General features: G+C 39.7%; 1 protein-coding gene and 1 pseudogene across 2 annotated transcripts in view; one reads left to right on the forward strand and one right to left on the reverse strand.

The window, feature by feature from the left end:
* Positions 1 to 6,304, reverse strand: part of LOC126616885 (uncharacterized) — a 57,843-nt gene extending 51,539 nt beyond the window's left edge. Inside the window, exon 1 of one of the 2 annotated variants that reach the window (XM_050285016.1) lies at positions 5,961 to 6,304. In XM_050285016.1, the coding sequence (XP_050140973.1) occupies positions 5,961 to 5,997 (37 nt within the window). In that variant the 5' untranslated portion in view covers positions 5,998 to 6,304. The remainder of the gene's footprint in view (positions 1 to 5,960) is intronic. The other variant, XM_050285018.1, reaches the window with a different exon arrangement.
* Positions 6,305 to 24,762: 18,458 nt separating this feature from the next.
* Positions 24,763 to 27,315, forward strand: LOC126616881 ((R)-mandelonitrile lyase 1-like; annotated as a pseudogene).
* Positions 27,316 to 27,877: the final 562 nt, after the last annotated feature.

Here is a 27,877-nt window from a genome sequence, read left to right on the forward strand (position 1 = left end):
CTCCCTATCCATCTCTCTCTAGAAAATCACAAATCCCCCAAAACCGGACCTAACATACTAAACAATCAGAAAATCAAGGCAACATTAAAGAATACAATTTTAAAAAGAAACTTATCTTTGGATTTCAGGCATGCAGCGCAAGATCCGGCACACCCCACCCTTAGTAGGGTTTGTCGATGTCCCTTACCCCGTCTCCCTGAAATCCCGACGACCCATATGGTCTTCTCAGACCATACCCACCATCCCATCTGCATCAACAGTGCCGAGACCCCTACCCCTCCCCCTCGCTCTCCTTCCATCGCCATCTCTCTCTCTGTCTCTGTGCCTCTCTCTCTCTCTCTCTCTCTCTCTTTCTCTCTCGCAGGCCCTACCCCGAAACCCTAATCGAACATGACCAAATGATAGCTGCCCGCTGACACCCCAATCTCGCCCAAATCTGAGAGGACAAAATTGCCCTTCATAAAAAACCATGGCTACCATTGGATTGTAATCTGTGATGGGCAAAAACGTAATTAAATAATTTAGGCCTTACTGAGGGCTGGGCTTCCTAGCTAAAACCAACACATTTGGGGCTGGCTGAGGGCCGGGCTACTGACCCAAAACCAACAGAAATACCAATGGTATGGTTGTAATTAATTTGAAATTAACCACTATTCATTTCTACAGTGCCAATTCTAAACCTTTCTTTAGACTATAGTAAAATTATTTTGAATTAAAGAACACCATGTCTCTGCATATAATTAAGATTTATACTAGGATCTTGCTGATTCGAATCAAGGATATCAAAATCAATAAGCTAAATTGACAATTATTTCAAGTTCCCGCTTCTGTTTTACATTGAGTTTATTGAATTTTTTATTCTTGATATATATGGTGTGATATAACACAAAATTGCACTTTTGAATGTGATTCCTGAATGCAATCCTCTGTGAGTTGTTTGTTCTATGTATGGTTATCTTTGTTAAAATATGAGATCATGTGTATGACAAAATTGACTCATGGTGAGGATTACATGGTGAAATAGATAGAAATCAAGAATCCCAAAAGATTCAAAGTGATGATTTCATTGCTATCTTCTGCAGTTTAACTAAAAACAATGAATTTGGCTGATGTGCCTATACTCACTGGTGGAAGCAATTACAGAAAGTGGAGAAGGGAAATAAAATTGCTTTTGACATTGAATGAGTATGACATAGCACTGGATACCCCATAGCCTGCACCTCTTACTGATAAGAGTTCAAAGGCTGAGAAGTTAGAGTTTGAAAGATGGACAAGAGCTAACAAAGTGGCATTGTCAATTTTGGAAAGTGGGATGACTGACATTGTGCGTGGAGGCATCAAAAGGTGTGATCCTTTGAGAACAAATTCAAGGAATCACAAAAGGCTGAAAATTGCTTAGTATATGACTCTTCTTACAACCTACAAGTTTGAAGGGGGTGGTTCAAGAAGAGATCACATTATGAAGATGAATGATGAGGCTGAAAAACTTAATTCATTAGACATGAATATTTGTGAAAAAACAGCTGGTGTTTATGATCTTGCAAGCACTTCCTTTGAAGTTTAGTCAGCTGAAGGTCTCCTACAACACTCAAAATAAGTCATGGTTAGTGGATGAGCTTATATCTCAGTGTGTTCAAGAGGAAAATCGACAGAAGCTGGACAAGGAAAGGAAGTTGAGACTACTTTGTGCAGACTTCAAAAAAGAAAGACTTCAATCCAAATTTTGGCAAAACTTCTATGTCAAATACCTTGATAAATCTTATGTGCCTGCTAAGAATCCCAACTCCTCTAAGTCTAACAATTTTAAGGTTAAAACTAAAAACATAGAAAAGGTTAGATGTCACCATTGCAAAACAAAAGGTCACTATAGAAAAGATTGTGAAATATTCAAGGAATGGCTAAGGGCTAAGGGTAGGACTAATGTGTATGTCTATGAGGAATCAAATCTCATTGAAATTCCTGTAAATTCTTGATGGTTTGATACTGGTGCATCTGTGCATATAACAAATTCACTGCATGGTTTTGAGAAACAAAAACAAGCAAATGCATATAACGTTTGTGTTGGTGAGGGAACCAGAGTTACAGTTGAGTCTATAGGAAGGGTAAAACTCAAATTGTCTTTTGGCTTTGTGTTAGAGTTATCCAATGTGTTGTATGTGCCTGCAATGAGAAGAAGCCTATTGTCTGCATCTAAGTTAGTAGATGAAGGTGTCACTTTCATAGGTAATAAGGAATGCATAATTTTTTTTAGTAAGGGGTCTATAATAGGAAAAGCTGTTTTGCATGATCACTTGTGGAAAATACAGTGCACATTATTGAACAATGAGTTAAGTATTTTGAACACAACTGCCAAAAGAATGCATAATTTTGACAATTCTTATATGTTATGGCATAAAAGACTAGAACACATTTCAAGGGATAGGATCATGCAATTGTCAAAGTTGAGTTTTATACCTGTTTTGGATTTTGACAATGCACCTGAGTGCATTGATTGCATGAAAGGGAAAACCCTCAATGTTAGGAAAATGGATGCCAATAGAAGCAAACACTTGCTTGAGATTATACACACACAGCAGGAGAATGATCAATCAAGAGAATGACAATTTTTAATGCCCTTAAACTGCACTAATTTCAGTGACGAGAAGTACTAGGTCAAATAAACGGACTCTGACAATGGTTCAGCAAACAAGGACTAGGATTCTCTCCCTTCCTCTTTCCATCCCTTTTCATCCCCTTCCATCCCTTCCTCTCACATTCTCTTATTTTGTCTTTCTCTTGCTATAAAAAATTAATATATGATGTTGACGTGGCTTAACCGTGACCATTCAAATAGGAGGGGAGGGAAGGGGAGGAAAAAAAAAGATGGGAGAGAATCCTACTCCAGCAAACAAAACAAGCGCCTTGTTGTACAGGATCTAGTTTATAAGGGAAAACACAATCTCCCTTCTTGTTGCCATAGCGAAATACTACATAAGCGCAACCCATAAAGAAGAAAGGACACTAAAGCTTGATAAATTGTAAACAATGAGCAGAAAAGAAACCTGAGGACTGCGAGTTCACGGGATTGACCACATGCGTATGCCTTTACAAACAAATGTGCCCGTATTTGCAGGAATGAAACATGAATTTTATTTTGTTTTCCATTTGGAACCACATGGCAGAAAATGAACTCATCACCAATGATTGTATAGTCTGATAGTTTTGCTGTATCGTCGTCCAATATAATCCAATTAGAAGGGCAGATGGAAATGAGAAGAACTGGATAAATTAATTACATACAAGAAAGTTATGGAAAAAGAATGATGGGCCAAAAGAATAGCAATCTTAATGTGGTTAGACTGCACAATACATGACCAATGTCATATAGGACTCCGACTCAATTCTTCAACATAACAAGCTCAATGCACCTAGTACTACTGCAATACATCCTTCAGAAGCATCAACCTTCAAGTTGAAAGGCTATAGGGTGAGCAGTGCGAGAGAGGAGAATAATTGAAGAAAGATGAGGTTCCATCATAAAACCAATTGACAATGTGGGGAGTAGCCCAACCTCTTATAACACATGCAAGGTCCCTCCTCTAATCAACGTGGGATTCATTCTCAACAATTATGTTAGCAAAATGAACAGAAAAAGGAAACATGAAGATTGCAAGTTCACAGGACTGACCGCAGTTGTGATTCTGTTAGAAAATCTGGATGAATGAACAATCGAAGAAAAGAAATTGAGAAGCATAACAATGAAAGGATTTTCAGAAGGGTTTTATTCTCTCTGCATAATCAAGCAGAGCATATTCATTTCATTCATCACACTACAATTCACACACTTGGTGCTTACATAACCGTTATAATCCAATGTGGATTCTCTCTTCACAAAACAATCTCAGCCTTACATCTAGCTAGTTGCTAGGATCATTACACCTGACATTACTTGCCTTACTACATTTGAGCTGCACACTTGGTATTTTAAACTCAAGTGAATGCACAAATTTGATACACAGCTTATTTCCAAATCAGCCATAGACTTAAAATTCAACACTCCCTTTTAAGTCTAAAGCTGATTTCACTCCAAGCATACTTTTGAGAAGACTGAATCGATCCTTTGCGAGTGGCTTTGTGAAGATGTCTGCCAATTGCTCTTCTGTGGGACAACACACCAAGTCAATAATGCCTTCCTGCAATGCATCTTTGATAAAGTGATATCTCCTATCAATGTGCTTGGTCTTTTGATGGAACACATAATTCTTGGTAATGGCAATGGCAGATGTGTTGTCACAGTGAAGAGGGGTTGCTTCAGTTTGTAATTCTCCAAAATCCTCCAAAACAAACCTCAACCATATTGCCTGAGCTGTGGCTTCAGATGCACTTATGTATTCAGCATCTACAGTTGAAAGTGCAACACAACTTTTTCTGCCCCTTCGATTATTTTCCGACAAAGTGTAGAAGGGGAATTTGTCACTATAACATGAACTTTGAAGCTAGCTAAACAGATCTGGGGTCTTTGAAAATGACATCAAATATTAGAAAAATCGATGCTGACAAAAGTGGTATATTCAAATGCTTTAGGGGAGTACATTCAACACCATTAAATACCACAAAGCAACACAATAAGGAAATAAAATAATAAAAATATAGCAAAAAGTCCATAAATATTTTCCATGTAAGTGCCATTTCAACTTGGTTAACGGAAACACAACAGACTTGATGGAATGGGGTATTTTGAAACATGAGGCATATCATAAGGAGGGAGGGGGAAGCTAGACGCATATCATAACTGTAACAAAGCCTAATAAATATTCTTCCATTGATTGAATCTCCCCGCAAGAAGTTTTAATTGGGAAAGCATACAGCATGCCATATTCAGATTCTTCTACCATAGAAACAGATTACACAGGCCCTGGTCCCAAAAGCTTAAGATGTTAGGGAATGGGTGAACAAGGGATGCCAAGCTTACACCCTCCCTCACATGCAGAATGGGCAGCATGTGGAGGAACAAACAGATGGAAGGAGAAAAAGAACATAGTAGTGCAGCCTGACCATGCACCATTCACACAGCATAGAAGCAGGCATCGAGAACAAAAGTTTTGAACCCAATAACTCTTGCAAACTACTAACAAGGCTCTAATACCATGTTAGATAACCACTGGCCCCAAAAGCTTAAGTGATGAGGGAATAGAACCGCAAGAATTATCAGGATTACAACAACGACTAAACATCCATGGGTTGACAGAAGTTAAACACCACTGCATTTGCCTCGACACAAACAAAAGATGTACCTATACAGTCCCGATATGACAGAATAACCCTAGATATTCAGTTATGCCTTTTAATTGGACTATGCTCAGATAAAATTTGGATTGACAAGGTGTGTGATCAAATTTCTATATAAGAATCTCAGAACAAAACTCATTTATTTCTTTTGTGTTTGGAAAGTCCGAAAAACTCAGTTCAACCATAGTTTTCTATTGGAAAGAAGTATCGATAGATCCTTTTATTTTCGTTGAACATCAAAACTGGAACAACTAGAAGTCTAGAACAAATGTGAAAAATCCCAATGGCAATGCACTAACTTAAATTCAGATCACATTTAAACTGACACGAAAATGCATCATATGCAAAACCAAAGCTAAATTGATATAAAGTTGAGAGAACAATAAGAATATACCATTTGTTGCAAGTGAACCTACCGCTGCTCGTTTTATCTGCTATGATCTTTCTTAAGATCTTTCCACTGAACTTCAAATTTCAATAGGCCCTGCTCTAAGAACGACTTCTCAAGGTGGTACCTCAATTCCCGAAAGTTTTGATGCAATTTTGCTATTTAACAGAAAAGAACAAAAATAAATCTAGTAAGCTACTACAGGCCAATCAAATTGTAACAAAAAAGAAATGAAATTTAAAACATGCAGCCATTATCAAAGGCAAATGGAAACATGGGTATCTAATAAAAACTCAAAACTCACCAATTGCATTATCCAATTCCTCTAAGCAGTTGGCCATTTCAGAACTCCAGCACAAAATACCCACCTGGGTTTTGTGCTTTTCTGGCAGATTAAGCTTGTGGGGAATCTGGGGATCTGATTGAAGAAAGAAGCAGAATTTACAGTCAACTATGTGACTGTGATGGAATTTGAGGGCGGTGAGGTGAAGGAGGCTTCGATTCCTCAGCCCACCAATTAGCTCTGTTGCATGAATTCATAAGGAGAGCAGGTTTAATATTTTTTATTTACTTAATTTCCATTTTTGGGGTGAGAAGAGAGCTGGGTTTTGTGAGAGAAGAAAATCTGAGAAGTGTTTGTTTGACCTGGACAGTAGAACAGAGAACTCGGGATTCTTGGGAGGATTTCTCAACGAAGAAGAAGAAAGTGGACTACTCTGCTCAGGCCCACCAGCAAGTATATTGGTGGGCCGAACCCACTTTTCATCTCTGCTACATGAAAATAAAAACTGTTTGAATTAGCATTTTTTCCTAATACAAACGATATTTTATAGTAAGGAGAATGAGAGGGTTGAATTCAGGACACCGTGAGTTGAAGAAGAAAAGACTAATAAATGTGATTTAAATCAACTTTTTATCGCAACACACAGGCATGAACGGGGGAATACAACACCATAAGGAGGAATTCATAGACCTTCATATTCTACTACATACCCTAAACAGGAGGCATATGGCAATAGCCAAGTTTACGATAAAAGGATAGGACAAAGGGAGAGGCTTGTAGGTCATTTGGTTAAGAGCATTTACCGTTGCATTCGAGGTCCATATATGTTTGTCCATGCTATTCTCATGACTCACTGATTAAGGAGTTGTTGATGTTATCAGTTTGTTTGTACCGTTAGTTTTGTTCCGAGTACAATGTGTTTGGATTAGTATGTGGAGGACAAGTATCCTATGAGACCGTCATTACCCGATAACCCTCAGCTAAAAGTTATTAATCTCTAGGCAAGTTAAGGAACTCATTTTTGTTCACTGTTGGAAGATTCTACAAATGCTACAAATTCTGTAGCACTTGAAGGGCTTTCTGTTTTAGTTGTTTTAGACAAAATAAAGAATAGGACTTATCTTTTATTTGATCGCAATAGGATGCTACATACAACAACACCACACCCCTAAAAGTTAAAAAGTAAGGCAAATTCAGATGAAATACCACCTTTCAATAAAGATTTTAAGGAGAAATACCACCTTTCAATAAAGATTTTAACGAGAAATACATTTACATAGAAACGTTTATATTTTTGTCCCCATTGCAAGCGATCCACATACCACCAGTGCCAATTTCAAAAATTGTTGTCGGCCAGAGTCCTTGTGGTTACAAATTTTTTCTGGTTGCTGAAAATTTTCAAGTCACTTTTACATAGTGACTTAAAAAAAATACGTGCAACCTTTTCATTTTCAATTATGTTTTGTTGTGTGAGTTTACTTGTTTTTTTTCACATATGTACGTAAATACAATAAAATTAGAGAAATTATGAGAAAATTCATTACTTAGCATGTTCTTTTTGAAGGTCATTGTTAGAGAGTGACATTAAATTGGAAAAAGTTGTCGGTCGCCTGAAAATTTGAAGGTCATATTGGTCACCGGAAAATTTGATCAATCGGTTGCAAGAAAAAGTTGCTCCGTCAAAAAACATGGTAGAATTAAGTGACAATCATGTAATTAATTTGAATTAGTAATATTTATAGAATTGTTTTGGTTGATTTTTCCATTGATAGCTACACTGAAAAAACATGGTATTATTCATATCTGCATCAGACCTCCTGAGAAACGAGAGATTCCCCAAGGAATGAAGGATCTATCCTGTTAAATTATACTTTTCTAAATTAAATACTTCAAACGTCTGCTATATTGTTTTTTGTAATCCTTGTCCTGAGCTAACCCTATTCAGGTCTATCATAACCACCTTCCACTTGGCCGGTGGCAATGCCTCCATCTTTGCCCAGCAGCAACTCATCTGCTTCTAAAAACCAAGTCATATCACGACTAATGACCAATCTACTACTTTCATGCAGCGTCAAACATTCCACGGTCACAGTCTAAACTTGCAGGTCAGATCATGCGGCGGAGCATGGATATGTCATCTAACACCTCATTAGATTATTTGTTGACACTTGAGGCTAACTATTGTCCTAATTTGCTTCATGGTGAATATAAACTCAATCAGTGGGCAGTATAGTATCATAGTTTCAATTGTTATTTCAAACAGGGCATGCAAATAGTTCTATTTTTGGAAGAAAAAAAATGCATGCAAGTTGATAAACAAATAAATAAATGTGTAAATGTGTTGAACTTGCAACCATCAAGCCACCAAATGTCCAAGTGCAGAGGTGGAAAGGTAACTACACGACGCCGCCTACCACTTTAGAATTTAGATACATAACAGAGTTTAGTTTGAACTTTGAACTTGCACAATTCCGTATATACCTTGTCATTTTTCTCTTAGATGGAATTATTGTTGAAATCCCACATCGGTGGGTGAAAAAGAAAATCATGGGTTTAAATATGATTGCCTTACATTAATTAACATTGTGATTTTTCATGGTAAAGCTTCATATTTGACGGATTTGGCAGGTGGTAAAGTTAGAAACAGTATTAAAGTGAAACCCCACGGGCCCCACTTATCCAAAAATCCAACAATTATGTACATCGATTATGTAACTTCATCAAGCTATAAATATCAATTACGTAACTTCTTTAACATTAAAATACTATAATTAAGTTTTGATACGTTGGGATAAGTATGAGAATGACCACAATTCCACATTCGAGAACATAAACCAAAGAAAACATTACTGAAATTTATCATAAAGTATTAGAAAATCTCAAACAAAATTGAATGACAATTGATAAGATAACATGTTCTAATACTATAATTATGTTTTGATACGTTGGGATAAGTACGAGAATGACCACAATTCCACATTCGAGAACATAAACCAAAGAAAACATTACTGAAATTTATCATAAAGTATTAGAAAATCTCAAACAAAATTGAATGACAATTGATAAGATAACAGGTTCTAATACTATAATTATGTTTTGATACGTTGGGATAAGTATGAGAATGACCACAATTCCACATTCGAGAACATAAACCAAAGAAAACATTACTGAAATTTATCATAAAGTATTAGAAAATCTCCAACAAAATTGAATGACAATTGATAAGATAAAAGGCTAAACATTTTATGTATGGTACCACCTCCTGTATATAGCCCTAGAAACTTTAGGAGACTAAATACGAATACAATTAACAAAATTGAATGACAATTGATAAGATAACATGCTAAACATTTTATCTACGGTACCTCCTCCTTTATATAGCCCTAGAAATTCTAGGAGCCTAAATACGAATACAATTAAACAAGTAACAAAAAAAAAAAAAACAACAATCTCTTCGAAACGTCAACACATTATAACAATGAGTTTGATGTGCATTGTCAGTCTTTTTGAAATGATATATAATGATTCCAAATCAGACACTAAAGCTCAAATTAATCTATAAAGCTTTATTCTTGCTGCTCGATATGCGCCTTTCGACTTGATTTCAGTCTGTTCCGCAATCTAATTTATATTAGTCCCTCCCATATAGAGGAGCCCTCTCCTACAGCTGTGAGACTCAATTATTTAGTTGACCAAACTCATTATAACACATGTGTAACTTCTCCATTAGTATAATAAAAATGCTAGCCAACTTCATGGACCAAATTAAGGGTGAACCGGATAAATGCATTGCGTTGTGTACAACGAAGGAAGTGACACCCAACCATATTTTTAGGTGCCTATCGGGTAGGGATGGCAACGGGGTGGATTGGTTCGGATGTGCCATCCTCATACCCCGAACATGTTTATTTTTCCCAAACCCGAATTCGTAGAATCCCTGAATGGGTTTTCCCCATAACCAAACCAATCAGGTGACGGATTTTTGATTGGGGACGGTTTTCCCCATTATGTTATTTATATAGTTATTTATATTATTAACTAAATGAAGAATATTAAATAAATTGCTATTATTAATACAATGCATCTAATAAGTAATATTAAAAATTTATATTACTAAGAAAACATTTACACTCTTGAAAATTATAAGTGTATAATTCCTATTATTAATGATATAAAAGTAAATAATTAATTTCATATTTAATAATGCATGATTATTAACAACCACTTTTTATATAATAAATATTTATATTTTTTTATTCATAGATGAAATGGTTCGGTTTCGGGTATGGGTTTGGGGTGGATACCCCCATAACCAAAACCAAACCCGAAATCGAAAAATTTACCCAATGGTTACCCATAACCGTAAAATACCCGAAATTAGATGCCCGAAACCGAACTATTCGGATCAGTTACTTGCGGGGATCGGATTTGACGGACTAAATTGCCTTCCTTACTAGCGGGCATCTATATAAGAAGGAATCAGAGTCTTCCTATATCAAGATCTATCCATTGTGCTTAAGGAGTTATTGGAAATAGCTTCAAAACCAACGGCAATATTTTTGTCTGAGGTAAATCTCGTCTCTTGTTTATGATATATATGCATGCTTTAAAATAACTTACCGTTATGAGTCATCTGTGAGCATTGTGAAATGTTCTCAACTAAATCAAGGCCAAGATTTCATTACTTGTTCTCCAAATTTCAATTCTGTTGTTTACAATAACCAGATATTATCAATAAGCATGTTATTATTTCTATATAAAAAAACCTGGCATGAAACTTGTTGATGCATAAAATCGGTGAGGACTTTGGTTCAACAGAAAGTATAAAGTTTGTGACCTTTGCTAGATTGCTCCGGTCACTAGTGTGGATAAGTATGTAAATGGATAGGGACAGGGAAGCAAACACAAGATGTACGTGGTTCACCCAGATTGGCTACGTCCACGGAGTAGAGGAGTTCTCATTAATTGTGAAAGGTTTACACAAGTACATAGGTTCAAACTCTCCTTTAGTGAGTACTAGTGAATGATTTAGTACAAATGACATTCAGAAATATTGTGAGATAATGATCTCTATTTATAGAAGAGAGTTTCTAGTTTCATTCTGACATTGACACGTGTCGTGTTGTGATTGGCTTCTGATGTTGACACGTGTCTCGCTATGATTGGCTTCTGATGTCGACACATGTCGCGCTGTGATTGGCCTCCTGGTTGGAGGGAAACTCTTCTGGGTCCTTGACGGTATAACGTTGACCGGTGCTCAGTAGTTTCGGGATTGGTCAAGTATGGTACAAACAGTGCTCCCCTAAGTTCCCGAGTGAGGGAAACTCTTCGGTTGGGGACTTGCAAAATCTAAGCCATTGAGTAATCACGAAACTTCTAAGTACCGAAGTGTGGTATCATTTTCGCTTGCCTTATCTGTCTCATATGTAGATGTGGCATTTTCTCTTGAAGTACTTTTCCTCCATCCAGGGGTGGTATCCTTAACCGATGAAGATGCACAAGGTAATGTATCAATTTCACTTGAAGCTTACTTGTAGTTTCGGGCTTGGTCAAGTGAGATACAAACCCTATAGTAAGAGTCCCCCAAGTCGCCGAGCTAGGAGATTTGCCAAAGGAGATAACCGATAAGGTAAGCAATTAGACTTCCAAGCAAGCAACCTGGATCGGAGGTTCGACTTCGACTTCCGGTTGATTGTTCTCCTTCTCCTTGTGTCGTAAACAGCAACAAGGATAAGGAGAAGCAAATGGAGAAGAGGTGATATGAGATACTTTTGCTTTTGAAGAAGTAACTTTCTACAGGCTTATTCTTGAACTGGGCTGGAGGGTTTTCTTGTTTTCTCCAGAGTATAAGGCCGACTCAAGAATTTGAGGGTCAAAACAAGTCCATCAAATCTAGAGTACGTTCGACCCTAATGATATGGGATACTTTTGCTGTTGACAAAGTAATAGATGAATCGGCACGTGTTCTGTTGCGCTTGTCTTCACATGCTTCCTTGTATCCTTCTCACTTGCCCTATCTGTTCCTCAGGCAGATGTGGCATCTTTTCTGGAAGCATAAGATGTTGAAGATGAGTACTCAAGAGCAATGCCAGATAAGTAATCAGGCAAGGAGTTCCAGGTAGTCAGTTCCTGACTGGGAGCTTGATTCCAAGTGCTGACTGATTGCTCACTTTCTCCTTGTCTTGCAGGTAAGAACAAGGCCAAAGGAAAAAATAGGGAAAAAGCATGATATAGGATATTCTTGCTTTTAACCTTGATGATATGAGATACTCTTACTCTGGTGTGGCTTGTTTGGAGAGGTATTAATTGGGGGAAAAGAAGCTAAGTATTTCCAGAGACTCTGCTGAGAGTGCCTTCTCGGATGTGAAGAAAAGTTAAGCATTTTTTTTATTTGCAGGTCTGCCTGGCTGTGGAGGATGAAGGTTGACATATATAGGAATTGTCCCAACAGCTAGTGGTAACACTGTTCCTTTACCCTTCTCGGTCATAGAAATGTAGTGGGAGCTGCAAGATTCACGTGTTTTAACTTTGTCAGAGCATTTTGAAAAAGTGGTCTGTGGTATCTGGAAAGCTGATGTTACGTGTGAAGATTGCAGACAAGCTTTATCCAAGGAAATCTGGCTCTTGAAGTTCGGAGAGCGGTGCCTCTTCGATTTTCGAACAAGCAATATTGTTGGGGATTTGGCTCTCGAGATTCGGAGAGTGTTGCCTCTTCGATTTTTGAACAAGCAATGCTATTGGGGATCTGGCTCTTGAGGTTTAGAGAGCGGTGCCTCTTCGATTTTTGAGAAAGTGATCCTAGTAGGAGTCTGGCTCTCGAGATTTGTATAGTGATGCCTCTTTGATTTTTGAGAAAGTAATCCTGGTGGAAGTCTGGCTCTTGAGATTCGAATAGCGGTGCCTCTTCGATTTTTGAGAAAGCAATCATGTTGGGAGTCTGGCTGTGGAGATTCGGAGAGCGGTGCCTCTTCGATTTTTGAGAAAGTAATCTTGTTGGGAGTGTTTTCTCGAATGTGAGTAAAGGTTGGGCATTTTTGCCAATCTGCCTTGCCATGGAGCACGGAGGTTGACACACATAGGGACTTTCCAGTTATCAAGCAGTGATATTGTTCCTTTACCCTTGTGGGTAATAGTAAGGTAGCTGGACCTTCAAAATTGATATGTCTAAATTTTGTCAAAGATCTTTGGCAAAGTTATCTGTGGTACCCGATGAGCTGATGTTGCGTGTGGAGAGTGGTGCCTCTTCGAAATCCGAAGAGTGGTGCATCTTCGATTTTTGAACCAACGGCCCTGTTGCCCTTTCTTTTATAAGGGCACCAATTATGTGCAAAAAGTACATTTAGAGAGTTATTGCTTGTAGGAATTTTCCCCTTATTTTTGTACTTCATAGATTTATTGCATCTCATTTCTCCTTCATCATTTCTGAGAATGTCTGGCCCATCCGACCGTCGTTTTGATTTGAACTTTGGTGAACAGGCAACCATACCTTCTCAAGACAACATATGACGCCTATCCTTCTTATCCCCTACTGGTCATCTTACCGTTGGGGACTCTATAATGAAGAATGATATGACCGCTGCGGTGGTGGCCAGGAACATTCTCACTCCTAAAGATAACATACTACTTTCCAAACTGTCTGATGAGTTGGCTGTTAAGGATTCTCTGGCTCTCAGTGTTCAGTGTGCAGGTTCTGTGTTTAATATGGCCCAACGCCTGTTTGCTCAAACCCGCCAAGTTGAATCATTGGCTACTGAAGTGATAAGTCTCAAACAGAAGATTAGAGGGCTCAAGCATGAGAATAAACAGTTGCACAGGCTCGCACATGACTGTGCTACAAACATGAAGAGGAAGCTTGACCAGATGCAGGAATTTGATGGTCATATTTTACTTGATCATCAGAGGTTTGTGGGTTTGTTCCAAAGGCATTTATTGCCTTCGTCTTCTGGGGCTGTACCGCGTACTGAAGCTCCAAATGATCAACCTTCGGTGCCTCCTCCTTCTGGGGTTCTTCCTAGTACTGAGGCTCCGAATAATCACCTTCCGGTGCCTCTTATTTCTGGGGCTCTGCCGATTGCTGAGACTTCTCCTGAGCAACCTTTGTGAAGACTCCCTCTTGTTTGTTTATTTTGATTCATGTATATGTACATATTTGTAACTTATCGGAGATATTAATAAACAAGTTTTGCTTCATTTCAATGTATTGTGTTAAATACATCAAGGCATTCTTCACTAAATTCTTTGAATTTTTTCTTTTGTTGAAGCTTGTATGTTGAAGCTTTGTGAGTGAAGCATGTATGTTGAGGTAGTGCTCCCTTAATTTCTCGAGTGAGGAAAACTTCTTGGTTGGAGACTTGAAAAATCCAAGTCACTGAGTGGTCGTGAGACTTCCGAGTATCAAGGTGCAGTAGCATATGGTAGGAGTCCCCCAAGTCTCCGGTCGAGGGAGTTGACAAAGGAGGTGTCTTGCTAGTAGCCAAGTTTCTAAAGTAACAAAACTTCACCATTTTCCTTTCTAAGGGGTAGCCTAAAACTCCTCCTTTGTATATATTTGTTATGAAAGTTGTTAGGCCCAAAGAAGAGGAGGCATAGGCAATTTTTTTTTTTCGAAATTTTTTTTCGAAATTTGTTTTTATTAATTTTCGAATTTTCGAAAATATATATATATATATATATATATATATATATTTAAGCTTTGTAGGTGAAGCTTTGGTGTAGAAACTTTGTAGGTGAAGCTTTGAGGTTGAAGCTTTGTTGGGTACCATGAATTGATTTTGCTTCACACTATCTTAATCAAGATAGTGTGAAGCTTTTGTAGGTGAAGCTTTTGTGTTGAAGCTTTGTAGGTGAAGCTTTTGTGGGTGAAGCTTTTGTGGTGGGTGAAGCTTTTGTTGGTGAAGCTTTTATGGGTGAAGCTTTTGTTGGTGAAACTTTTATAGGTGAAGCTTTTGTAGTGGGTGAAGCTTTTGTTGGTGAAGCTTTTATGGGTGAAGCTTTTGTATGTGAAGCTTTTGTGGTGGGTGAAGCTTTTATGGGTGAAGCTTTTGTTGGTGAAGCTTTTATGGGTGAAGCTTTTGTAGGTGAAACTAACGTGGTGAAGCTTTTGTGTTAAAGCTTTGTAGGTGAAGCTTTGGAGTTGAAGCTTTGTAGGTGAAGCTTTGGAGTTGAAGCTTTGGTTGGTGAAGCTTTGGAGTTGAAGCTTTTGTTGGGTACCATGACTTGATTTTGCTTCACACTATCTTAATCAAGATAGTGTGAAGCTTTTGAGAATTTGTAGTTGTCCTCCATTGATGAAGCTTTTGTTGGTGAAGCTTTTGTGGTGAAGCTTTGTTGGGTACCATGAATTGATTTTGCTTCACACTATCTTGATCAAGATAGTGTGAAGTTTTTTAGAATTTGTAGTTGTCCTTCATTGATGAAGCTTTTGTTGGTGAAGCTTTGTTGGGTACCATGAATTGATTTTGCTTCACACTATCTTGATTAAGATAGTGTGAGGCTTTTGAGAATTTGTAGTTGTCTTCCATTGATGAAGCTTTGTTGAATTTCCTTTTTTTTTTTTGGGAAACTAGAAATTTGAAAATTTGGGAGAGACAACATATACAAATTTTGTTTCCACACTGTTGAGCAAGAGATTATGATGCAAGCCACACCTTGTAGTAGTCGAAGGTTTGAATGAACCATATAAATTGAATTTGCTTCGAATAGTCTTGATCAAGAGTGTGTGAAGCTTTTTACGAGTTGTAGTTGCCCTTCATTGAGGAAGCTTTTGTTGGCACCATAAATTGGTTTTGCTTCACACTGTCTTCATCAAGAGTGTGTGAAGCTTTTGAGAATTGTGGTTGATCTCCTTTGATGAAGCTCTTATTGGCACCATAAATTGGTTTTTCTTCGCACTGTCTTGATCAAGAGTGTGTGAAGTTTTTGAGAATTGTGGTTGCCCTCCATTGATGAAGCTCTTGTTGTCACCATAAATTGGTTTTGCTTCACACTGTCTTGATCAAGAGTGTGTGAAGCTTTTGAGAATTGTGGCCCTTCATTGATGAAGCTCTTGTTGGCACCATAAATTGGTTTTGCTTCACACTGTCTTGATCAAAAGTGTGTGAAGCTTTTAAGAATTGTGGTTGAACTCCTTTGATGAAGCTCTTATTGGCACCATAAATTGGTTTTACTTCACACTGTCTTGATCAAGAATGTGTGAAGATTTTGAGAATTGTGGTTGCCCTCCATTGATGAAGCTCTTGTTGGCACCATAAATTGGTTTTGTTTCACACTGTCTTGATCAAGAGTATGTGTAGCTTTTGAGAATTGTGGTTTCCCTCCATTGATGAAGCTCTTGTTGGCATCGTAAATTGGTTTTGCTTCACATGTCTTGATCAAGAGTGTGTGAAGCTTTTGAGAATTGTGGTTGAACTCCTTTGATGAAGCTCTTATTGGCACCATAAATGGGTTTTTCTTCACACTGTCTTGATCAAGAGTGTGTGAAGCTTTTGAGAATTGTGGTTGCCCTCCATTGATGAAGCTCTAGTTCTCACCATAAATTGGTTTTGCTTCACACTGTTTTGATCAAGAGTGTGTGAAGCTTTTGAGAATTGTGGTTGCCCTTCATTGATGAAGCTCTTGTTGGCACCATAAATTGGTTTTGCTTCACACTGTCTTGATCAAAAGTGTGTGAAGCTTTTGAGAATTATGGTTGAACTCTTTTGATGAAGCTCTTGTTGGCATCATAAATTGGTTTTGCTTCATATTGTCTTGATCAAGAGTGTGTGAAGCTTTTGAGAATTGTGGTTGCCCTCGATTGATGAAGCTCTTGTTGGCACCATAAATTGGTTTTGCTTCACACTGTCTTGATCAAGAGTGTGTGAAGCTTTTGAGAATTGTGGTTGCCCTTCATTGATGAAGCTCTTGTTGGCACCATAAATTGGTTTTGCTTCACACTGTCTTGATCAAAAGTGTGTGAAGCTTTTGAGAATTATGGTTGAACTCCTTTGATGAAGCTCTTGTTGGCATCATAAATTGGTTTTGCTTCATATTGTCTTGATCAAGAGTGTGTGAAGCTTTTGAGAATTGTGGTTGCCCTCGATTGATGAAGCTCTTGTTGGCACCATAAATTGGTTTTGCTTCACACTGTCTTGATCAAGAGTGTGTGAAGCTTTCTACGAGTTGTAGTGTTTGCATTGTTACAGAGGAGAAATGTCTGAAGCAGATGCAAGAGGGCTGGATAGCTTGATCTTTGTATGCCATGCACTGAAGTTGTTGTTGGCTTGCAATAAGACTTTGTTGGTGACTATAACTCTTGTTAGGCATAAGTTATCCCCTAGTTGAGTTGTCAAGCTTGAGGGTTTTTGATTATTTGTGAATGCTAGGAGTTCACATGTACAAGTTGTACCACTCGTCTTCTGGTAGGTGGAATAAATAGTGAGTTGCTTTCATCACTTGGTTGGTGGTACGAATGTGAGTTCCTTAATCACATTTCATCACCTGGTTGGTGGCACGAAGATGAGTTCTTTCTTCACCTGGTTGGTGGCATGAATGGCAAGTTGCCAAATGATATTAGAGCACGGGTTGTACATTTCATCACTTGGTTGGTGGCATGAAGGAGAGTACGGGTTGTACATTTCATCACCTGGTTGGTGGTATGAAGATGAGTTCCTTCTTCACCTGGTTGGTGGCATGAGTGGCAAGTTGCCAAATGATATTAGAATACGGGTTGTACATGTCATCACCTGGTTGGTGGTATGAAGATGAGTTCCTTCTTCACATTTCATCACCTAGTTGGTGAGAATAAGGGCAAGGTGTTTAGGCACATTGTAGCAAGTGTCGAATGACACAAAGTATGTTGAACCATTTCAAAGCATAGTTTGCTTATGTATGAATGTGTTGGAATGTATGATTGAACGAATATACTGTGAAGCTGTTCGTTTATTTGTATAGTCTTGTTGACATAAACTTAGACTTTGTTTCATGTTGGAAGCATTCATGTTGAAGCTTTGAACTCGAGTGTTTCATTGCTAAGAATGTAAGAGGATTAGGACCGAGTTGTCTAAATCACCTCTTTATTGAATTCATGCCAAATAGTCTTCGTTACATAGGATGCCGAATGGCTGAAACTTAACACATGTACCATGTGAGTTTACTTGTAATAGTACTTTAAGTGATCAGCGTTCCATGGATGGCCAAGGGTCTTGCCATCGGAGCTTCTAAGCTTGTAGGAGTCAGGGCGACTGATGCCAACAACTTCAAACGGTCCATCCCAGTTTGGACTAAGCGTTCCTTCACTCAAGGCTATGTCGCCGAGTAATCTTTTCTTCAATACCCAGTCCCCCACTTTGAAAGAACGAGGTTTGACCCTTGAGTCATAGTAGTTGGAGATGCGCTGCTTGTAGGCGACATTCCTCAAGTGAGCCTGGTTTCTGTGTTCCTCTACTAGATCTAAGTTGAGGGTAAGTTGTTTGTCATTTTCTCTTTGCAAGTAGTTTTGGATTCGCAACTTTGCTTGCTCAAGCTCAATTGGGACAATGGCCTCTGTACCAAAGACAAGTGAGAATGGGGTTTCTCCTGTTGATGTTCGATATGAAGTGCAATATGACCAAAGAACTTGGGGTACAAATTCTGGCCAACAACCTTTAGCCTTGTCTAAGCTGGTTTTCAAAGTTCGCTTGATTATTTTGTTGATGGCTTCAACTTGTCCATTAGAATGGGGATGAGCTAGGGAGGCAACACATAAGTTGATGTTGAACTTAGAGCAGAACATCCTGAACTTATTGTTGTCAAACTGTCGCCCGTTGTCAGTGACTATCGCATTGGGATTGCCGAATCTGCAAAAGATGTTCTTGCATATGAAGTCTTCTATTTTTGCCTCAGTAATGGTTGCTAAAGGTTCTACTTCAGCCCACTTTGTGAAGTAGTCAACTGCAACGATTGCATAACGAACCTTGCCTTTCCTTGTAGGCATTAGGCCGATCAAATCAAGTCCCCATTGGGCGAAAGGCCAAGGGTTGATCATAGGAGTGGGCGACTCGGGAGGGGAGTGAGGAATAGTTACGTAGCGTTGACACTTATCACATGACCGGGATATTCTGATGGCATCATGGTGGAGTGTTGACCAGTAATATCCTTGGCGAAAAGCCTTGTGTGCTAGGGATTGAGATCCAGAATGATCTCCGCAGACTCCTTCATGTATTTCCCGAAGGACAGTTTCCGCCTCTGCGGGCGTAAGGCATCTTAGGTATGGTAGGTTAAAACCCCTCTTGTAGAGTTGGTCATTAATGATCAAGTAACGGGTAGCCTTGTATAGAATCTGCTTAGCTTGGACTTTGTCATTTGGAAGGGTGCCACGAGCAAGGAATCTATAAATCGGGGTAATCCAACAATCCCCCTGTTGTAAGTTGCACACTTCCGCAGCCATAGTGCTTGGTGTTGCCAACAATTCGACCCGAATTTTTCTCCCAATCTTGTTTTCTACCGCTGAGGCGAGGCAAGCCAAAATATCTGCATGACTGTTTGCCGCTCGAGGAATTTGGGTGATCTGGTTGTGGAAGTGCTTGAGCAACAATTGTGTTTGTGCCAGATATGCTGCCATAGAGCTATCCTTAGCTTCAAAGTTGTTAGTGACCTGGTTAACCACCAATTAGGAGTCACTGAAGATATCAATTCGTTGAACCCCAAGGTGTTTGGCTAAACGTAAGCCTGCTAGGAGGGCTTCATATTCGGCCTCATTGTTCGACGCCTTGAATTTGAAACAAAGAGCATACTTCATCGCCACTTTGTCAGGGGTCGTAAGGACTAGTCCTGCTCCACAACCCTATTGGTTGGAGGAGCCATCAACATATAGACTCCATGTTGGGGCTGTTGGTTCTATTTTCTAAGCTTCCGAGGGTAATGAAACCACTTCTTTAGGTGTAGAAACAATGTCAACAGGATATGTGAAGTCGGCGATGAAGTCTGCCACTGCTTGGCCCTTTTCAGCTGGCTTTGGTTGGTAGGAGATTTCAAACTCACCCAATGCTATCGCCCATTTGATCATTCGCCTGGAAGTGTCAGGACTTTGGAGTATCTGTCGAAGAGGATGATTGGTAAGCACTATGATTGAGTGTTCTTGGAAGTAAGGGCGAAGTTTTCAAGCAGACATGACCAATGCTAGAGCCAATTTCTCAATGTTGGAATATCGTGTCTCCGCATCTTGTAAGGCCTTGCTAGCGTAGTAGACAGGTCGTTCGACATTACCATCATTTCGAATGAGAACGGAACTTACTGTTGAAGTCGATACCGACAGATAGATAATGAAAGTGTCACCAACCTTAGGTTTGGATAGCAGAGGGGCTTTACTCATGTAGTCTTTGAGGTTCTTGAATGCCTCAGCACATTCATTAGTCCATGTAATGTACTTCTTACTTCCCTTAAGTGCTTTGAAGAAAGGAGCACATATGTCTGTGGCCTTAGAGATGAACCTAGTTAAGGCTGCCACCTTGCCAGTAAGGCTCTGGATGTCTTTTGAAGTTACCGGTTCCTTCATGTCAATGATTGCTTTGATCTTCTCAGGATTAACCTCAATGCCTCGTTGGCTTATCATGAAGCCTAAGAATTTTCTAGAGCCTACGCCGAAGGCACATTTATTGGGTTTCAACCTCATTCGATACCTCTTCAGAATGGTGAAAGTTTCAGATAGGTTGGTGATGTGTTGGTCAGCATGTTTGCTCTTGACTAGCATATCATCAACGTAAACTTTCATGCTTTTCCCAATCTGTTCAGCGAACATTGAATTGACCAGTCTCTGATAAGTTGCTCCTGCATTTTTTAGGCCGAATGACATGACTTTATAGCAATATAGTCCCCTGTCAGTAGTGAAGGTTGTGTGTTATTGGTCCGGAGGGTTCATGAGGATTTGGTTGTATCCTGAGTAAGCATCCATAAAGCTCAAAAGTTCACACCCTGCCGTAGAGTCTATAAGTCTGTCTATGAGAGGAAGATGAAAGCTATCCTTCGGGCATCCTTTGTTTAGGTCGGTGTAATCGACACACATTCTCCACAAGACCTTTTGGAGCAGGAGACTTTCCTTGGTTGGATTCTTCTTAACAATGACAACATTTGCTACCCACATTGGATAATTGACTTCGCGGACGAAGCCTATACCTTTGAGTTTTTCAACTTCTACCTTCATTGCCTCGTACCGTTCAGCGTCATAAGATCTTCGCTTATGTCTCACTGGCTTAGTCTTGGGGTCAATACTTAAACGATGACAGATGATATCGAGAGAGATGCCTGGCATATCCTCGTATGACCAGGCGAAGACCTCAGTGTTCTCTTGCAAAAAAAGAGATCAATGCCAACCGAATGGGTGGTGACAAGGTGGTGACAAGGTGGTGTCAATCTTCACCATGCAATCCGGATAATCTTTTGAGATAGAGACGTTCTTCAACTCTTCAACGGGTTGTGCTTGCTGGGTGAAAGAGTCATCTCGAGGATCGTCGGGTTGACTGTTGCCACCGTGAAGATTTAAGTTGGCTTCGTCTAGGCTGGTCTTTAGGACTTGGTCATGTATAGAAAGGGTTTCCTTGGGCATAGACAGGTGTTGTTGCTTGACCGAAGTGTTGTAACATGATCGTGCACTAAGTTGATCTCCTCTGATGTAACCATTGCCATAGGGGGTTGGAAATTTCATCAACAACATATGTGTGGATACCATGGCTTTGAGATCATTGATGCATGTGCGTCCGAATATGACATTATATATTGTTGGACAATCAACCACCAGGAAGTTAGTGGTAATGGTAGCTGTGTAAGGGCCTGTACCAATGGTGAAAGGTAAATGTATGCTCCCCAAAGGTTGCACGATATCACCGGAGAAGCTTATCAGAGGGGAAATCGAGCAATCGAGCAAGTGTTCAGCTACATTAAGTGCCCTAAAAGCTTCAGCAAACATGATATTGACTGACGCCCCCGTGTCTACCAAGATTCGTCGTACTTCAAAGTTGGCTATGTGAGCTTCCACAATTAGTGGGTCGTTGTGAGGGTAGATGATACCGCTTTCTTCCTCAGGGTAGAAACATATTGGATCCCAGTTAGGCTTTTGATACTTACCTCCTCTGATGTCTTCCACATGAAACACTTGGTGGCCAGACCTTAAAGCTCGTTCATTATTTTTCATGGCCCTGTTGGAAGATTTAGATATGGGTGTGCCACCACTTATGGAATATATCACATTCACCTGGCGTTGGTTACGGTTACCCTTTGGAGGGTGAAGGAAGAATTGATCAATTTTTCCTTCACGTGCCAAAGCTTCAATATGATCACAAAGGGTGATACACTTCTTGCCGTCATGGCCGTTATGCTCGTGGTAGCAGCAAAACGTGCCTGTGTTCTTCGTAAGCTTGTAATCTGGGTGCCTCGGCTTTGGCTTCGGTATCAGGTGTGTTATGCTGGGGTAAATGGCCACACATGTGGCGTTCAAAGGTGTGTATGCCTCATACCTCGGGGTAGGGGCTATCCTGACACGTGCTTGACCCACTGTGTTGACTGCCTGGGGTCGGGGATTATCATGGCGATACCCTTGGTTATCGCGGTAGTGTCCCTTACTCTTTTTACTAAAATGAGACTAGTGAGGATGAAAATCTTTCCTTTTGCCCTGAGATTGATATGTCTGTTGACTTGGCAAAATATTAAGTAAGGTAGGGGAGGCACCGCTGCCGTTTGGAAGGTCGAGGTCTTCTCATTTGGTTGGATCTGGCTTCCACTCCCTACTTGCTGATAAGGGGTGGTTGTGGGGGGGTTTCCCTTGATATGTCATTGCCTCAGCAGAGGCATGGTTGTAAGCCTGTGTCATCACCTCAGAGTAAATCTTCCAAGTGTTGGCATTGATCATGCACTTGAAGAAACAATCACGTAGGCCTGCCGTGAAGGCCTTGAGGGCGGTCTTATCATCTGCCTCAGCGCAGCGAGAATACTCATGGCTGAAACGACCAGCATACTCTCGTAGTAACTCGTCCGGCTTCTAGTGAATAGTGTACAAGTCATCTGCAGAATGCAAGCGATCAGTCCGGAAGATGTGTTGAGAGACAAACAATTTCCTCAGTTCCTCAAATGAGTCTACTGTCTCAGGTGGAAGACAATAATACCAGTTTAGAGCTCTGCCAGAGAGGGTGGAGGGGAAAAGAAGACATCGCTCTTCGTCGATATGCATCTGATATGCCATGGTGGACTCAAAGAGGTTAAGGTGTTCAATTGGGTCCTCCCTTTCAGTATAGAGTTGCAAACCAAGCTTTTATTTTGTCTTCGCTTGAAGGGGGGTGTTGAGGATCCTCCTTGTGAGAGGGCCAGACCTGGGTTGGTTCCAGTCAGGTATCTCAGCCTGACGTTCGACGTTTAACTTGTTTACTTTCTCAATGAGCTGTAGGACAAGGGGGTCCTGAGTGGAGTTATGTACCATTGGAATTTTTTTTCGTAAGTCTCCATCATCTCTTAGAAGTAGGAAAGTTTGAGCAAGGGCGTGTAGTTTTTCCTTGGACTCGCCGTACTCACTTTTAGGGCGAGTTTTGTCAGAATACCTCAGAGTCCCATGTACCCTTCATGTTCCTTTGGGACTTGTTATTCCTTCCCTAGATTGGCAGCTGGCCTGGGTCGTGGGAAGGGACCGAGTCTTTTAGAAACCCTTGGGTCATTGATCTTCGAGCATATGTGGAGGGGATTCTCTCGATGTTGCTTTAGAAAGTCTCGGCAGTCACGATAAACAGCTTTTGATCCTTCCAACCCTTCTGTCAGGAGGTGTCTTCCTTCACTTCTCCTGCTTCGGGTCAAAGCAGCTGGGTTGATAGAAGTCTCATGTTGATCAATGTTTTGATGATTAACCTGCTCCTCATCAGGGATACCCATGTCGAAGGAAGGTGACCCTCCGTGTTGGGGGGCACCCAGATGATGGTTGATGTCCACAGGGGCAACGAGCTCGTGTGTTTGAGTACGCATAGTTTCGTGGAGCGTCTCAAAGAGCTTCTCATACTGCTCCTGGAAGACCTCATTCTTCATTGCTATCTTGTTGTTCTGAGCTTCTAGCTCATCGACTTTAGCTTGAAGAGCAACCCTCTTTCCTTCATTCTTTCGTTGCTTCGCACTAGGTGCAAGAGGGGTGTCATTTTGTGTGTTGTGGCTTCCTTCGTTCCCCATGTCGGAGAGGGATGCCTGGTCAAAAGAGAATGTACGAATGGTGGAAACCAGCTTGACAAAGCTGAAGAGAGTGGGAATAAGTGTCATTCCCACAGACGGCGCCAAATGTTGATGCATAAAATCTGTGAGGACTTTGGTTCAACAGAAAGTGTTAAGTTTGTGACCTTCGCTAGATTGCTCCGGTCACTAGTGTGGATAAGTATGTAAATGGATAGGGACAGGGAAGCAAACACAAGATGTACGTGGTTCACCCAGATTGGCTACGTCCACGGAGTAGAGGAGTTCTCATTAATTGTGAAGGATTTACACAAGTACATAGGTTCAAGCTCTCCTTAGTGAGTACTAGTAAATGATTTAGTACAAATGACATTCGGAAATGTTGTGATAGAATGATCTCTATTTATAGAAGAGAGTTTCTAGTTTCATTCTGACATTGACACGTGTCGTGTTGTGATTGGCTTTTGATGTTGACACATGTCACGCTATGATTGGCTTCTGATGTCGACACGTGTTGTGCTGTGATTGGCCTTCTGGTTGGAGGAAAACTCTTCTGGGTCCTTGACGGTATAACGTTAACCGGTGCTCAGTAGTTTCAGGATTGGTCAAGTACGGTACAAACAAAACTAACCTTTTTTTTATATATATATATTCTAATTTCCGGATAGAAAGATGTATATCTAGCTTTGAAAACAATATGGAGAAATCAACAACTGCTGCTATAGTGTTGCTCTTGTACTTTTTTGGGTTCTTCCCTGAACCAGAAGTTCACTCATTCGCCAATCCATCTGATGATCTTGGTAAATATAGTTTGAAAGTCCCATTGGTTTTTCAAAGTAACTTACATGACAAATCAGTTTAATAAAAAATAGTTCTCCTTATATATAAACTTTTTACCTCATCTCTTTTGTTCATATAATGCAGATTTTGGCTACTTGAAATTTGTACGTAACGCAACTGATCTACCATTACAAGAAGAATATGACTACATTGTTGTGGGAGGGGGCACGGCAGGGTGTCCGTTGGCAGCAACTTTATCTGCAAACTAATCCGTGCTCCTTCTAGAAAGGGGCGATATTCCATCAGCATATCCAAATGTGTTGGGTGACAATGGGACTCTTGCAAATTTCATGCAAGAAGATGACGGTAAGACGCCGGCCCAGAGGTTCACATCAGAAGATGGTGTAGCTAATCTAAGAGGACGGATCCTAGGCGGGTCAAGTATGATCAATATTGGTATATACTCAAGAGCCGACGGTGAATTTTACCAGAAATCAGGAATTAAATTGGACATGAACTTAGTCAATAATTCATATGAATGGGTTGAAAACACTGTAGCATTCCGTCCGAATGTAACACACTGGCAGTCTGTTGTGAAAGATGCAATGTTAGAAGCTGGTGTTCGTCCAGACAATGGACTGACTTTGGATCACATTCTGGGAAGTAAAGTCTCGGCTACGCTCTTTGACGATCGTGGAAAAAGACATGGAGCTGTGGAACACCTAAATAAAGGACATCCAAAAAACCTGAGAGTTGCAATTCTTGCCACAGTAGAGAGGATCATTTTCTCTTCCAAAGCATCAGGTATCCAAACACATTTGATATATACAATTATAGGTCATTTAAATTTGAAGAAAGTTGAGGTTCAAACATAAAACCAATTGACAATACGGAGAGTGATCCAATTTACTTATAAGCCTATGCAAGGTTCATCATTCCATCAATATAGCATTCATTCTCAACAAAATTTCCATAAAACAAAAATTGAATCTATCATGGCATTACAAAAAGAGAGAATCTTTGATATATTTGAAGGATTTGAATCTATTCTGTTTACTTGTAAATTAAATATATGTCCAATTCTAATATCGATTTTATGTAGGTTTGTCAGCTAAAGGAATCATATACAGTGATTCTAACGGGAGGTCTCATCGGGCATTGATACGTGGTAAGGGTGAGGTTATATTGAGTGCAGGTGCAATTGGAAGTCTTCAACTTCTACTACTTAGTGGTGTTGGCCCAAAATCTTACCTTTCATCTCGTAAAATCCCAGTTGTTCACCCACAACCTTACGTTGGGCAGTTTATGCGTGATAACCTCGTAATTACATTACCACTTTGGCCCCGTTTCAAGTAGAACCTTCTACTGCACAGTTTGTTGGTATCACAAGTGATTATTACATAGAGACTTTCTCCGGCATGCCATTTTCTACTCAGGCCTTTAGTCTTTTCCCTAGTCCAACTATTCCCATGACCATAAATTCAAGTTTCGGGCACATTATTGTCAAATTTCCAGGACCCTTGTCCTATGGTTCTCTTAAGCTGCAATCATCCTATGATGTCAAAGTTGCTCCAAATGTCAAATTCAACTACTTTGCACAGGAGGCAGACATTTCTCGTTGTGTTAGTGCCGTGAGGAAAATGGGTGATTTATTAAAAACAAACTCATTGAAACCGTATAAGGCTCAAGATTTGCCAGGTCTAGAAGGTTTCAACTTTTTGGACCGCTTTTACCAGTGAAATAGTCAGATGATGCATCCTTTGAAACTATTGTCGAGATACAGTAGCCACATTTTGGCACTACCATGGTGGATGCGTGGTCGGAAAGGTAGTTGATGAAGATTTACGGGTCATGGGGATCAAGGCATTACGTGTTGTTGATGGATCTGTATTCAATTTATCACCAGGGACCAATCCTCAAGCCACTCTCATGATGTTGGGCAGGTATGCATGTTACACATGTACATTTAAGTTCACAACCACAAGAAATTACCTGTACATAATACAACTACTTAGTAAAAATTTAACTAAGTCCTTAATTACTTTATTTATTTATTTGTGTAAGAATATATAGTTGTTCTTTTCCCACACCAAATTTTGTTCTTTGAGCAGGTATGTTGGCGTTCAAATGCTGGAAGAAAGATCAGAGTGACACGTTTCTTCGAGATTATATTAAATTTGTCATGGAATGGATTGAAGATTATTCAACAACCTTTAGTGTTATGGTGTTTTTACTTAAGATAAACTTAGTTAATAAGGTCATGATGTAACTCAAGACTCAAGTGGTAGGACGGAAAGAATAATTGAAAATCGAAGCTAGAGGCACACATTAGTTGTATCATTTGTTTCTTCTTTTAGTATTGTAATTGAAAAGGTAGATGCAAAGTGTGTTCAGCATGTATGATGTATTCAATAAAATATGAGGTGTGAATAAAAAACCATTTTGGAAATATGTATCCGATATGAACCGAAGTTTTGGAATCAAACTTTATTTCAATTTGATCCATCTAAAACTCACCCCAACTTTAAGTCATAAACATGTCCCACTATTCATTGTATTATCAATTTAGCTATTTCGACTCAAACTTTGAGCTAGACGTGCTAAATTGGGTGAAATTTTTTAATTGCCCTACTTTGAAGTCCAATTGTGTTTTTCATAGCAGTCAAGGGGTTGGTTTAATTTTGGACATGGTTTGTTTTTGGGGATGGAATTTGTGGCTTCATCTTATAAAGTTTATCATTTTTTCTCTAACAGAATATCAGAGAGTATGTACCGTACTGTGCACTCTCCAACAAATACACTTAGAAGTGTATAATAATTTTTTCAAAGTGTCAATGACGTCACCTTAAGACAACCCTAAATAATCTAGAGAACATCCACCTTACCCAAACTAATCACATAGTCCACACTCTCCACATAAAGTTTCAGCATGTATCTACCAAAACTGTACACGTTTCAACAGTTATATCTGTCATAACTACATGTAGTTTTAGCAGGTACCTACCGAAGCT

This window comes from Malus sylvestris, chromosome 3 (assembly GCF_916048215.2).
Source record: "Malus sylvestris chromosome 3, drMalSylv7.2, whole genome shotgun sequence".
Taxonomy (NCBI): Eukaryota; Viridiplantae; Streptophyta; class Magnoliopsida; order Rosales; family Rosaceae; genus Malus; species Malus sylvestris.